This window comes from Triticum dicoccoides, chromosome 4A (assembly GCF_002162155.2).
Source record: "Triticum dicoccoides isolate Atlit2015 ecotype Zavitan chromosome 4A, WEW_v2.0, whole genome shotgun sequence".
NCBI classification, from domain to species: domain Eukaryota; kingdom Viridiplantae; phylum Streptophyta; class Magnoliopsida; order Poales; family Poaceae; genus Triticum; species Triticum dicoccoides.
Window position 1 is genome coordinate 502,112,476 of NC_041386.1, and position 13,696 is coordinate 502,126,171.

The following is a 13,696-nucleotide window of genomic DNA, read 5'->3' on the forward strand; positions in this document are numbered from 1 at the left end:
CCCCCAAAGGCCTACTTTTAAATTTCTTTTATGTGGGATGTATTTTGCTTATGTGTTAAGATAATTGTCCTCTTTGAGAAATTCACTTTGGCACATGGGAGCATATGCTCCTGCCATTAAAAAATATATTTCAAAATGTCAAAAAATTCCAAACACAAATTTCATGCGTACATCTCAACATTGTATTACGCACGCCAAGTTTCATGAAAAACTAACATTTTATACTCCTTGTGTAAAAAAGACAAAATAATGTCTCATGAAGCCTTTTTAACACTATATTTTGTCTTTTTTTACATGTGACATAAAAGTTATCGGTTTTCCGCAAAACGAGTTTCTGTGCACGTAGGATATCGAAATGTAGTCGGGAATCATTTTGTCAGAATCTTATGACATTTCAAATTATGTCTAAAACATATTTTAAAAATCAGGAGCACTCCAATGTGCCAAAAGAACTGGCCCCTAATTGGAGTGCTAGGACTGACCCCTAATTTTTGCACATTGGAGTGCTAGGAGTGCTAGGAGCACTCCAATGTTTTAGAACTGGCCCCTAGTTAGAGTGCTAGGAGCACTCCAATGTGTCAAAACGTCTTCCTCCAACGAATTTTGTGTCATTTTCTTGTTAGGAGATGCATTCTAAAATATGTGAGGACTGGATAGATGTAACACATGCTTTTCTTTTACCTCTTGGTACTCCATGATGTTACTTTATCCCAAATTAAATAAATTGCCATGATGTTTTTCCCATAAAAAGAACTCATGAAAATTATATGCAACTGATGTATGGGAACGAAGCAAACATCATTCTTTTTTCTGAAAACGGATTATACATGCCATGTCTCGTGTCAACCGAAAATAAGAAATACGACCAGTCAAATATGCTGGGAAAAGTATATGAAACCAACGATCACTCGATTAGATAATGCTGGATAGATGTAACACATGCTTTTCTTTTACCTCCTGGTACTCCATGATGTTACTTTATCCTATATTAAATAAATTGCCATGATGTTTTTCTCATAAAAAGAACTCATGAAAATTATATGCAACTAATGTATGGGAATGAAGCAAATATCATTCTTTTTTCTGAAAACGGATTATACATGTCTCTGAAAACGGATTATATATGTCATGTCTCGTGTCAACCAAGAATAAAAAATACGATCAGTCAAATATGCTGGGAAAAGTCTATGAATCGTGTTTGGTAAATACTTGGACATGAGAATGGAAGTTTGCATTAGGATGTTTATGGAGGGATTAGTCATGGGAAGTTGATTTTTACTCACATTCCCTTGTTTGGTATATGGTGGGAATTAGCACGGGATAAAACTCTGCTCACGAATTAACAGGGTACCCCTGGTAAGAAATATGTGGGAATTGGCTTCCTCAACTCCCATTCCCCTTCCCACTTAAACTCCCATTCCCTCTAATCAAACAGTGGACTTTTAATCTCCTCATCCCTCAACTCTCATTCCTCATCTCTAATTCCCCCGAACCAAACGCGCTGCGAGAACACTTGCACAAAAACAAAGGAAAAAATACAGTTTTTACGGGCAGCAAAAGAAAGAAAGACAATAATAAAGTAACAAAGCGAGGAGAAAAAAGTCGTTTAGAGAAAGGAAAGGAGAAATAAGATAAAATTGTTCCATGGAGCCAACGGCTTCCGGAGATCTCTTTTTTATCCCCTCCCCCTCCATGGAGCCATGAGTTCACCTCCAGTTCCGCCGCGACTCATCGTGGTCGGCAACCACTACTAGGCCCCGGCCGCCCCGATCCTCCACGAGACAGCAGGTGCTCGCTTCCAATGCGGCTCCCCTTCCAGTTTCTTGGGCTCGAATTGGGATTCCACGAGCGCGCTCGCTTAGCTTTCTAGGGATTTTGCTAGGGTTCTTCCGTTCAACTCGAAACTTTTTTTTTCTTGCGCGATTCTTAGTTTCGTTGCGTTGCTCCCCACGGAATTGGTGTTTTTCTCTGCTTGTTGCGTGGGGGAATCGGGGTGAAAAGCTGCGTTTTTTGTGCAGTTTCAAGGCGCGGCGACTTTTTGTTCTTCTTCAGTTCTTGATGGGTTTAGTTTAGGGTTCTTGCTCTGTCTGCGAGCCTTCCGATTTCATCGGATTTGATCTGGTAGCTTCGCTCTCTTGCTCCAAGGAATCAAACTCGTAGATCAAATCGCAGTTCTAGACCACCTAGAATTTGTGAATTTTGTTTGCCATCTAGCTGCCGGAGAGGCTCCAGAATCACAAAATTCTCAGTTTTTGGCACTTTCCACCGGCTTGCCTCCAGTAGCTCCAAATTTGACCAACTTCTTGCTTTTGGCATCATCCCCAACCACATAACTATGGCCGCCACTGCCTCAGAGCCGCCCATGGTGGAGCAAGTGATCACCGAGTTCTTTGCCAAGAGCCTCCACATCATCCTGGAGTCCCGCTCGCCCTACGAATCATCACGCAGCTTCACGCGGCCTTCACCGCCATCTTCGCCGCTCTCTGGCAGCCAGCCACGGGACAGGTGGTTCAACCTTGCCCTCCGGGACTGCCCAGCTGCACTTGAGAACTTTGACCTGTGGAGACAGAGCAATCTTGAGCCATTGGTTATTGATATTGTGATGCTCCGGCGTGACAATCCCAACACTACCTGTGCTGAGGGTGGCAAGATCATAGAGAGGTGGGTGATACAGTATGAAACCAGCAAGCCTGGCAGTGGCAATGGTAATGGCAGCAAGAACCATAGCAGGAAGTCTAGGAACAGCCCGGCTGAGGATCATAGCTTGTACAGGAGTACATACAAGGGCTCAACAGTGTTACTTCGGTCATTGCATCTGGTTGTCAGGCTCTTGCCAGCCTACAATCTCTTCAGGGAGTTGAATTCATCTGGGAGAATCCGTCCACTTAACCTGTCACACAAGATATCATCATTCGTCGAGCCGTTTACTAGGGCAGAGGATGCAGAGATGAAGCACTATGCATTTGCTCCAATTGAAACTCTGTTTGGCCGCCTGAGCTTGTCAGTTTCTTATGTGCCAGTGCTGGAGGTGGTGGCAGCACCAGAGCCAACCACACACATGTCAACAGAGCTTATAATGGATTATGTCGGGAGCCCCACAACAGACTTCCTCAGGACGTTCAATTCCCTGCCTTCAGATGGCATTGCACCTGATTGTGCTGCAATGACTAGGCGTCACAGTTGGAGTATTGACCCTGGAGCTAGACCATCGGTATCACCATCTCCTCTTTTGCATGATAGTCCTCTAACACGTTTGCATCCACATAGCACAATATCCTCTGGGAAGAAAAAAAGTACAGGATTTGAAGACTGCTATCAGTCACCACTGTTGTCACCATCGCCATCCCGTTCCCCTTCTGCTAGCTACCCAAAAAATTCTTTGTTCCGATATGAGAGTGCTCCTGTGGTCATTCCCACTGGGAGGGATGGTGGAGGTAGTGGACTGCCTCCTTCTCCATCTTTCAAGGGTAAACACCAGCTCCCATCTCAAAACTACAACCTAACCCCATCGCCTGATGGAGATTCAAATGTAAGGAAGGATTTGGTCAGGTTTGGTGAATTTGAGAATAATACCATGCAAAAGGTAATCACATAGTTTATTTTATTATCTTCTCAAGCAATGTGTGTAGCTTGCTGTAGCAACAGTAGTTTTATTACGAGGTTCTGCTTTTGGATCCACCTCACATTTTTACTGTTGAATTTTCTGGTTTTGTCTTTGATCAGGTGCTATCTTTTGATAAATATGATTTGGGATATTTTCATGGACTGAAGTTGACTCGGACTGCGAGCAAACTTTTTATCACGGATGAACTGGATGAGCGGGAGTTGGCATTTGCATGGGAAGATAGAGATATCATTATTGATCAACTTAACAGGTAGTTTTCGTCTCCTCCTTTCAGAATATGATTATGACATTGTGCCATAGGACCCAAGTGTTAAAGCTGTTCCTTGTTGTTTGTGTCTGATTCCCTTTGCATGCACATGCTCATGAAAACTTGTATGGTTCTCCTTGCATATAGATTTTGGTATCACATAGTGGCTCAAGTGCAATAGCATATATCTTTATCCTAAATCTGGCAATTACAGGGCTGTCCTTTATTTTAGTTTAGTTAAGACAATTCTGTAGTTGTGGAATCTCACTAAGACGGCTATGTCAGTCAGATGCCCAGTGATCTGAAAACTAAGTTATTCCCATATTCTGCTGTGGACCATCTTATATTTCAGGTGGCCCTTGAAGCAGCAACTCTAGGATAAATGCACAGTTATTCATTTTCAAACTGCATGGTGTAATGTTTCATGCTTCTGACATCATGTACACAAATTGTACTGTTGTATCTTACGGATGTTAAATCTCTAGTAAATATGGACCGATGGCAGCTAACCACTACCATGTGTTAGCTTCATGAAGGATAATGGATGTTTAAGACACAAACATATTCAGAGGCAAAATAATAATAATCAGAAATCAAGATACTATAGTTAGTTCAGGTTACTGGATGCTTTTGTTATTTGTTCCACAATAAGAGGGCAATAATATACTTCTCCAATGCTCATTTAGGTCTATCAACTTGTTTGTTGCACTCATTATATTCAACTGAAGTTGCAAATTATCCAGTTATTGTATTAGTATTTTCTAAATGAGAAGGCATCATGTTTGCTTAGAAGTGCCAGTATAGATGTTCAGTGTCTACATATAATATGCTTGTATTTCTGTTATAGAAGTCAGAACTCAGGGCAGCTTTTTTCCTTACACTAATTGCAATATATCAGCGGATAACTCATTTTTCATGGTTCTTTTGATGGTTTGAACACATTTTGTTCTTTCTATTATCGAGATAAGCTAGCTGATCACTTGCAATGTTTGTAGTTCAGAAATGTCTGCATTTTAATTATCTGGGCTGTCCGTTGTTCAAATGAAACCATCCTCGGTCTTCCACCTAGAGGATAAATATAAAGTACAGTCTTGTGCGTGAGGATGAATATACACCTGCTCATCTTTGTTCAGTGAAACCACTTTTGAGAGACTTAATTTTAATATTTTTCAAGTTTTCTCCTCCTACTTCTCAAGGTTCTCATTATTTCCTAAGTTCCTTATTTCCTACATTAGCTCGTTTCTGTCTCCTTGTTTCTCAGTGCTCAGTATGTAGTATGTACTGTGCCACACACAACTTTTCGGCCTGGCTTCTACTTTTTTCTAGGCGTAGTACGTGTATAAGTGTGTTGCATTCACAGAAACATAAAGATTGTCATACGGGGTAGCTTCCAGTGTACATGAAAAGCTCTGGACCAGTATCAAAGGTAACCTATATCTTTAGTAGGAGATTTTTTTGGCTAACAGTCAGATGTGGGTTAGGCTGTGTGGGGGGTAGACTTGCATCAGTTAACCTGAGAAGGCAATATGGAAGGTGCTAGACACTGTAAGCAATTGTTACTAATTCGGTATTATTGCAAACAAGCTCTGATACCTCATCTTGTTCTTAGCTTGGAGCTAAACATTGAAAGGCTGGGTACTTAGCTTATCCCCTACCCTTGGACCAATATGGGCCACCCCCCGGTTTGAGTCAAGTCTGGCTTGATTTTGATAAAGTCTCGTGTGGTGTATATAGGAGTGGGCAGTGTGGAATGAGGATATATGCTCTTTTTTTGGAGTAAAAAATGGTTGCATTCTAACTCTTCAAGGATTTCACAATCAAGTAGGTAGACATTCGAAGTGAAAATATCATGCATACTCTAAGTTTAACTCTATGAAAATGAAAAGTTTATTTTAGGCAATGAGCATGAGATTTTTACAACAACAGCAAGAAAGCCTTTAGTCCCAAACAAGTTGGGGTAGGCTAGAGTTGAAACCCGTAAGATCTCACAACCAACTCATGGTTCTGGCACGCAAGCTTCCACGCACCCCTGTCCATGGTTAGTTCTTTGGTGATACTTCAGATCTCTCTTTACGGACTCCTCCCATGTCAAGTTCGGTCTACCCCGACCTCTCTTGACATTATCAGCACGCTTTAGCCATCAGCTTTGCACTGGAGCTTCTGGAGGCCTGCGCTGAATATGCCCAAACCATCTCAGACGATGTTGGACAAGCTTCTCTTCAATCGGTTCTACCCCAACTTTATCTCGTATATCATCATTCCGGACCCGGTCCTTGTGTGGCCACACATCCAACTCAACATGCGCATCTCCGCCACACCTAACTGTTGAACATGTCGCCTTTTAGTCGGCCAACACTGAGTGCCATACAACATTGCGGGTCGAATCGCCATCCTATAGAACTTGCCTTTTAACTTTTGTGGCATTCTCTTGTCACAGAGAACACCAGAAGCTTGGCGCCACTTCATCCATCCTACTTTGATTCGATGGTTCACATCTTCATCGATATCCCCATCCTTCCGTAGCATTGACCCCAAATATTGAAAGGTGTCCTTCTGAGCATGAAATTATTATATGGATAAAAGTACTTGACCGTTCACTGTCCATATCCTATTTGCAGACCATTAGTTATACTCAAATCGATATAAGCATATAGCGCCAAATGTTCATATGGCACATAGGAGCTAAATGTCATTCAGTATTTTTTTTAATCCCCTTGTAATTCTTGTTCTTAGGATGTGGTCATGCATGCTGGAGTGTGATTGGTAGGGTCTAGGGTGCATCCCGACGAGTTTGGTCCAGTAGTGTGGCATCTTATTGGGAACCTCGCAATGGTCGGGTGGCCTGCATCAGCTGGCCAGGTTGTCAGATGCAGGTGCATCTCCAGAGCCAGGCTAGAGCAGAAGCTCATATCCTGTCAAAAATAGAGCAGTCAGAAGCTCATATCAAGCTTCCCCCGCATGCAGGCAATTTTTTCAGTGGCTAGCACGTACTAATCTTTATCAAATGATTAGTACACAATGCGACTAATTAAGGGTAATTAATGTGTATCAAGTGGGTGCTGTGACATGTTGCTATCGAGCATATACTTTTAATAACCATGTCTTCTAGCCAATTAAGTTGGTAGTTTTATAATTAGCATGTATATTGATTATTTGTACTACTACCTCTGATCCAAAATAAGTGTCGCAGTTTTGAACTGAGGTTAAATGGATTAGAAGTTGTATAATGTAGAATAATGAACAGTGGGGTGGAGCGTAACATTTTAACGGTTTTCAAAGTGTTTCTAACCACATTATAGTTTTAAGTTGTAATCACTCATGCTGTCCTGCAACTAACCAAACAACCGCCCTTACCTACCCCATAGCCTGTCTTGCTAAACCAGCCTATCCCAGCCCCCAATGGGCCAGCCGGTGGTGATTCAGGAAGCCAATCACCCCTTGATGATTGAATATGGTTTGCCAAACAGGTTGGGGAATTACTTATCCAGCATATGAAGTTACTCTTTGCAGGATAAACCACTCTTTGTTCTTTGTTTGCTGTTATAATTAGTTATTATTTGTAGCATTTGTACACCATTTTGTTAAGCAAGAAGGTTCTAGGAAGTAAAGCTTATTCCACGTTGACTGACTAAATGTTCTGTTAACTTGATAATGTTGGGTTAAGTTGATCACTATGCATTTATCCTCCTATCCAGCAATGCAGACATTAGCAGTTAACATTATGTTATTATTAGTGTAAGTTAAGAAGACACAGTGGAAGGGAGCAATGTATTTACTTGTCTTTTCATTCCTCGGATATCCACCTATCTTGATTCACGCAAGCTAAACTTGAAATTTCCAGGGTTGGTATCTCGGATAGGGAGGGCCAAGAGACAAACCAGGACGCTGGAGGCTCGATGACAAGGACTCCAGCTGCAGGCATCGGCGCTCTTGTGCGCATGCTCAAGACGGCCCCGGGCCTCAGGGCAAGCCGCCCATCAATCGAAGCTCCTCCCCCAGTTCCTCAAGAATCTTCAGTTCAGAGGGTCATGACCGAGGAACACGGCGACATGGCATCAAGCTCTGCCTTGCTCCAATCAAAGACGGCAGCGGACGCACTGGAGGAGCTAAAGAAATACAAGGCTATCAGAGAATCGATACTGGACCGTGCGAAAGCGTTGCCCCGGGATGATGGCAAGATGGGGGAGAAACCCGCCGATGGAGATCCTTAGCAAACATACAGTATGACGACGAAAAGACTTGTGTACATATATGTATTATAAGGTAGCTGACGATTCCCACCCCCCATACCTTAGTTGCTAGTAGCTACTAGGGTGCGGCCAAAATCTATATGTATAAGTTATATGACAATACCCATCCATCCAGCTGCCTTGAGATGAAGGCCCAGCTATGGATTTTGTGTAAAGTTGAAAACCGAAATGCCTAGCTGCTTCGATCAGATTGTTTTTGGTGAATGTTTATTCTGCCCATATGGAGTTGGATGTTCCTTGCTGATGCTGGTAATCTGACCTGCTGGTCTTTAGTGCTGCACGGTAAAGGATCTGGAGTCGGATGTAGATCGAGTTTGCCTGTCAAAAGACAGGAGCTTCTTTTATCGTTTGGGTTTGGCAGTGCTAGGAATCAGAATTTGGAGTTCGGCAGCGCTCACACCGTGCATCGCTGGCCCTGGCCGGCGTTCGGCGATGAGCCCGATTGTAGCGAGTCCATGTTTACTTCACCCGGTCCCACATGGCAGATCACCCCAAGCAAAGCTGTTTTGTTAAGGAAAGGGCAGGTGTCCACGAAAGTCTGCTCCCGAGCTCATGAACAGTAAAATCCGAAAAGGTTTCGAAAATTTCTGAACTTTTTGTGTGGAAAACTTTGACAAATGGTTTGAGTGCTTGGCAAATTTAATCATGAAATGACATTGGTGGAAGTCATGGCAAAAAAAAACCAGCAGTCCAAAATGCTTTAGAAATAGCATTTTTGGAGCATCGATTTTTTTTTTGTCACAACTTTCATGAATGCCATTTCATTATAATTTTTTTGTAAGCACCCAAGGAATTTGTCAAAGTTTGCTACAAAAAATCAGATTTAATAATTTTACGATGTAACCTTTGAGTGCGTCCTATATGCCTCTAATCCAGGAATTATGTTTGCTGAATATTTTCGTGAAATGGGCTATAATGTAGCATGTCCTGATGGGCCAAGTATTGCGTGAAATTTCAGAACGTTCGGTATGATGCTTCCTTCTCTAACTTGCAACTTTTTGCTATTGCCATTTTTGTAACCTATGTTCACTGTTGTATATACGCTTTGGTGCAGAATGAATTTCCCTTAAGCAAAAAGGAACCAAAGAGAAGAAGAAAGAAAATACAGTTTTACCCTTGAAGCAGTGGTAGAGCTACGTTGGGGCCATCCCGTGCTGTGGCCCACCCAACATTTAAAAATTTATACACAGTACATATATCCATGAGGCCTTAGAACACATGCCCACTGGTTATTTTCATCTCTTTCGCCCGCCAGGATTGAGCTTCAAGCTCCGCCACTCCCCTGAAGGTCCTGCAAACAACAACACTATGAAACCGCCACTACGGAGGGAGGAATCCTCCGCACCTAAGGCCGAGGAAGCACTGTCACACCAAGTGTTTTGTGAGTCTGTAGGGCATGCATAATGATCAAAAAGGCAGTCTTATCTTAAGCATGTTACTTGATCTATTATACACCTTTAGCATCTATCGTATGTGACAATCCTAAAATAGCATCATTATACACGCTGCAAACGGTGAGATTGAGAGCAAACTTCATGCCCCCCGGACCTCATGACAATGTTATGTGCATTAATCAATTTCAAAGTACCATTTTTAGTCACAGATAGTCGTAAAACTTTGTGTTATGGCCATGTGTTCCCCCCCTCTAATCCAGGAATTATGTTTGCTGAATATTTTCGTGAAATGGGCTATAATGTTACCATCTCTCGATGGGCTAAAGAATTGCATGAAATTTCAAAAAGTTTATCATGATACATCCTTTTCTGGCTTGCAATTTTTGCTATTGCCATTTTTGTAAGTTATGCTCACCACTGTATATATGCTTTGGTGCAAAACGAATTTTCCTAAATGATTTTAAAGTTCCTAACTTTCTCCTTTGTCTTTGTCGAAGATTATGATTAGTACTTCTTATTCTTTCCCTTCACTAGCTGGCATTTTTTTGTTGGTTTCAAGAATACCATTGAAGATGGTAGAACAAATTTGTTATTACTCATTAACAATAAGGTTGATATGTTCTACTTTTTTGCAATTGTACAGTTATATTCGAAGCTTGAAGTATTGGAGGCGGTCGGCCACTTGGCAAGGATGCTTTGTTTTGTCCAAGTATTGGAGGTTTTGTATGCTAAACCGCCTGAGACGTGTGCTCTAAACCCTTCTGATAATAATTTTGGATGCAGCCATGTATTGCAAACCACCCGAGCTATGTGAGTATTGCATGTGGTTTTGAAACTATCTGTCCTGCCATGAGTATTGGCGACTATAGCTTACATGTGAATTGAAAAATCATCTGAGGTCTATGTCTGATAACCGTTAGGAGTAGTGTGTGTGTGTGTGTAAAAGAAGAATGATCTTTTCTGTAGTAGTGAGGGTGACAAACCGGCATATCAATTTGGAGGCTTGTAATTTGAGAATTCAAATTTATTCATAAAGTGATGATGTGTTGAATGTCCCACAAAAGTACTCCCTCCGTAAACTAATATAAGAGTGTTTAGAATACTAAAGTAGTGATCTAAACGCTCTTATATTAGTTTACAGAGGGAGTACATCTTAATTATCCTTATTTTCCTTTGGATCCCGCTGGCATGGAAGAACCGGACAATAGATGTTGGTCAAGCTCTTAGAAACAACAATTTTCTAACCATATGCAGTCGACATGCCTACAAAAGTATGAGAACATGAGATAGAAATTATATGCTTTGTTACACGCACTATGTTATGATTGATATTATACATGTTGGGGATCGTAGCAGAAAACAAATTTTTTTTCTACGTTTCACCAAGATCAATCTATGGAGTCAACTAGCAACGAGAGGAGAGTGCATCTACATACCCTTGTAGATCGCGAGCGGAAGCGTTCAAGAGAACGGGGATGATGAAGTCGTACTCGCCGTGATCCAAATCACCGATGACCAAGTGTCGAACGGACGGCACCTCCGCGTTCAACACACGTACAGAGCGGATGACGTCTCCTCTGATCCAGCAAGGGGGAAGGAGAGGTTGATGAAGATCCAGCAGCACGACGGCATGGTGGTGGATACAGCAGTGAACGCAGCAGGGCTTTGCCGAGCTTCTGCGAGAGGGAGAGGTGTAGCAGGGGAGAGGGAGGCGCCAAGACTTGAGGTGCGGCTGCCCTCCCTCCCCCCTTTATATAGGCCCCCTAGGGGGGTGCGCCGGCCCTAGGAGATGGGATCTCCTAGGGGGGCGGCGGCCAAGGGGGTGGAGTACCCCCCAAGGCAAGTTGAGGCGCCCCCTCCCCTAGGGTTCCCAACCCTAGGCGCATGGGGGGCCCAAGGGGGGGCGCGCACCAGCCCACTATGGGCTGGTTCCCCTCCCCACTTCAGCCCATGGGGCCCTTCGGGATGAGTGGCCCCACCCGGTGGACCCCCGGGACCCATCCGGTGGTCCCGATACAATATCGGTGACCCCGAGACTTTCCCGATGGCCGAAACTACACTTTCTATATATAATTCTTCACCTCCGGACAATTCCGGAACTCCTCGTGACATCCAGGATCTCATCCGGGACTCCAAACAACTTTCGGATTACTACATACTCATATCTGTACAACCCTAGCGTCACCGAACCTTAAGTGTGTAGACCCTACGGGTTCGGGAGACAAGCAGACATGACCGAGATGACTATCTGGTCAATAACCAACATCGGGATCTAGATACCCATGTTGGCTCCCACATGCTCCTTGATGATCTCATCGATGAACCACGATGTCGAGGACCTAATCAATCCCGTACTCAATTCCCTTTGTCAATCGGTACGTTACTTGCCCGAGACTCGATCGTCGGTATCCCAATACCTTGTTCAGTCTCGTTACCGGCAAGTCACTTTACTCGTACCGTAATGCATGATCCCGTGATCAACCACTTGATCACATTGAGCTCATTATGATGATGCATTACCGAGTGGGCCCAGAGATACCTCTCCGTCATACGGAGTGACAAATCCCAGTCTCGATTCGTGCCAACCCAACAGACACTTTTGGAGATACCTGTAATGTACCTTTATAGTCACCCAGTTACGTTGTGACGTTTGGCACACCCAAGGCACTCTTATGGTATCCGGGAGTTGCACAATCTCATGGTCTAAGGAAATGATACTTGACATCCAAAAAAGCTACATCAAATGAACTACACGATCTTTGTGCTATGCTTAGGTTTGGGCCTTGTCCATCACATCATTCTCCTAATGATGTGATCCCGTTATCAATGACATCCCCATGTCCATAGCCAGGAAACCATGACTATCTGTTGATCAACGAGCTAGTCAACTAGAGGCTCACTAGGGACACATTGTGGTCTATGTATTCACACATGTATTACGATTTCCGGATAATACAATTATAGCATGAATAATAGACAATTATCATGAACAAGGAAATATAATAATCATTTTATTATTGCCTCTAGGGCATATTTCCAACAGTCTCCCACTTGCACTAGAGTCAATCATCTAGTTACATTGTGATGAATCGAACACCCATGGAATTCTGGTGTTGATCATGTTTTGCTCTAGGGAGAGGTTTAGTTAACGAATCTGCTACATTCAGGTCCGTATGTACTTTACAAATCTCTATGTCTCCATTTTGAACACTTTCACGAATGGAGTTGAAGCGATGCTTGATATGCCTGGTCTTCCTGTGAAACCTGGGCTCCTTGGCAAGGGCAATAGCTCCAGTGTTGTCACAGAAGAGAGTCATCGGGCCCGACGCATTGGGTATGACTCCTAGGTCGGTAATGAACTCCTTCACCCAGACTGCTTCGTGTGCTGCCTCCGAGGCTGCCATGTACTCCGCTTCACATGTAGATCCCGCCGCAATGCTTTGCTTGCAACTGCACCAGCTTACTGCCCCACCATTCAAAATATACATGTATCCGGTTTGTGACTTAGAGTCATCCAGATCTGTGTCGAAGCTAGCATCGACGTAACCCTTTACGACAAGCTCTTCGTCACCTCCATAAACGAGAAACATTTCCTTAGTCCTTTTCAGGTACTTCAGGATATTTTTGACCGCTGTCCAGTGTTCCATGCCGGGATTACTTTGGTACCTTCCTACCAAACTCACGGCAAGGTTTACATCAGGTCTGGTACACAACATAGCATACATGATAGACCCTATGGCCGAGGCATAGGGGACGACACTCATCTTTTCTCTATCTTCTGCCGTGGTCGGGCATTGAGCCAAGCTCAACCTCGTACCTTGCAATACAGGCAAGAACCCCTTCTTTGACTGATCCATTTTGAACTTCTTCAAAATCTTGTCAAGGTACGTACTCTGTGAAAGACCAATGAGGCGTCTCGATCTATCTCTATAGATCTTGATGCCTAATATATAAGCAGCTTCTCCAAGGTCCTTCATTGAAAAACACTTGTTCAAATAGGCCTTTATGCTTTCCAAGAATTCTATATCATTTCCCATCAACAGTATGTCATCCACATACAATATGAGAAATGCTACAAAGCTCCCACTCACTTTCTTGTAAATGCAGGCTTCTCCATAAGTCTACATAAACCCAAACGCTTTGATCATCTCATCAAAGCGAATGTTCCAACTCCGAGATG

General features: G+C 43.1%; 1 protein-coding gene across 1 annotated transcript; it reads left to right on the plus strand.

The window, feature by feature from the left end:
* The first annotated feature begins 1,663 nt into the window (after positions 1-1,663).
* LOC119286419 (autophagy-related protein 13b-like) lies at positions 1,664-8,319 on the plus strand. The gene is made up of 3 exons (XM_037565792.1): positions 1,664-3,583; positions 3,724-3,875; positions 7,714-8,319. Exons 1-3 carry the CDS (start codon positions 2,336-2,338, stop codon positions 8,081-8,083), a joined length of 1,770 nt encoding a protein of 589 aa, XP_037421689.1. The 5' UTR covers positions 1,664-2,335; the 3' UTR covers positions 8,084-8,319.
* Positions 8,320-13,696: the final 5,377 nt, after the last annotated feature.

Coding starts and splice junctions, on each gene's coding strand:
- LOC119286419 (XM_037565792.1), top strand. CDS start 2,336: ATGGCCGCCACTGCCTCAGAGCCGCCCATGGTGGAGCAAGTGATCACC. Junction 3,584..3,723: donor AGAATAATACCATGCAAAAG/GTAATCACATAG, acceptor GTCTTTGATCAG/GTGCTATCTTTTGATAAATA. Junction 3,876..7,713: donor ATTATTGATCAACTTAACAG/GTAGTTTTCGTC, acceptor TGAAATTTCCAG/GGTTGGTATCTCGGATAGGG.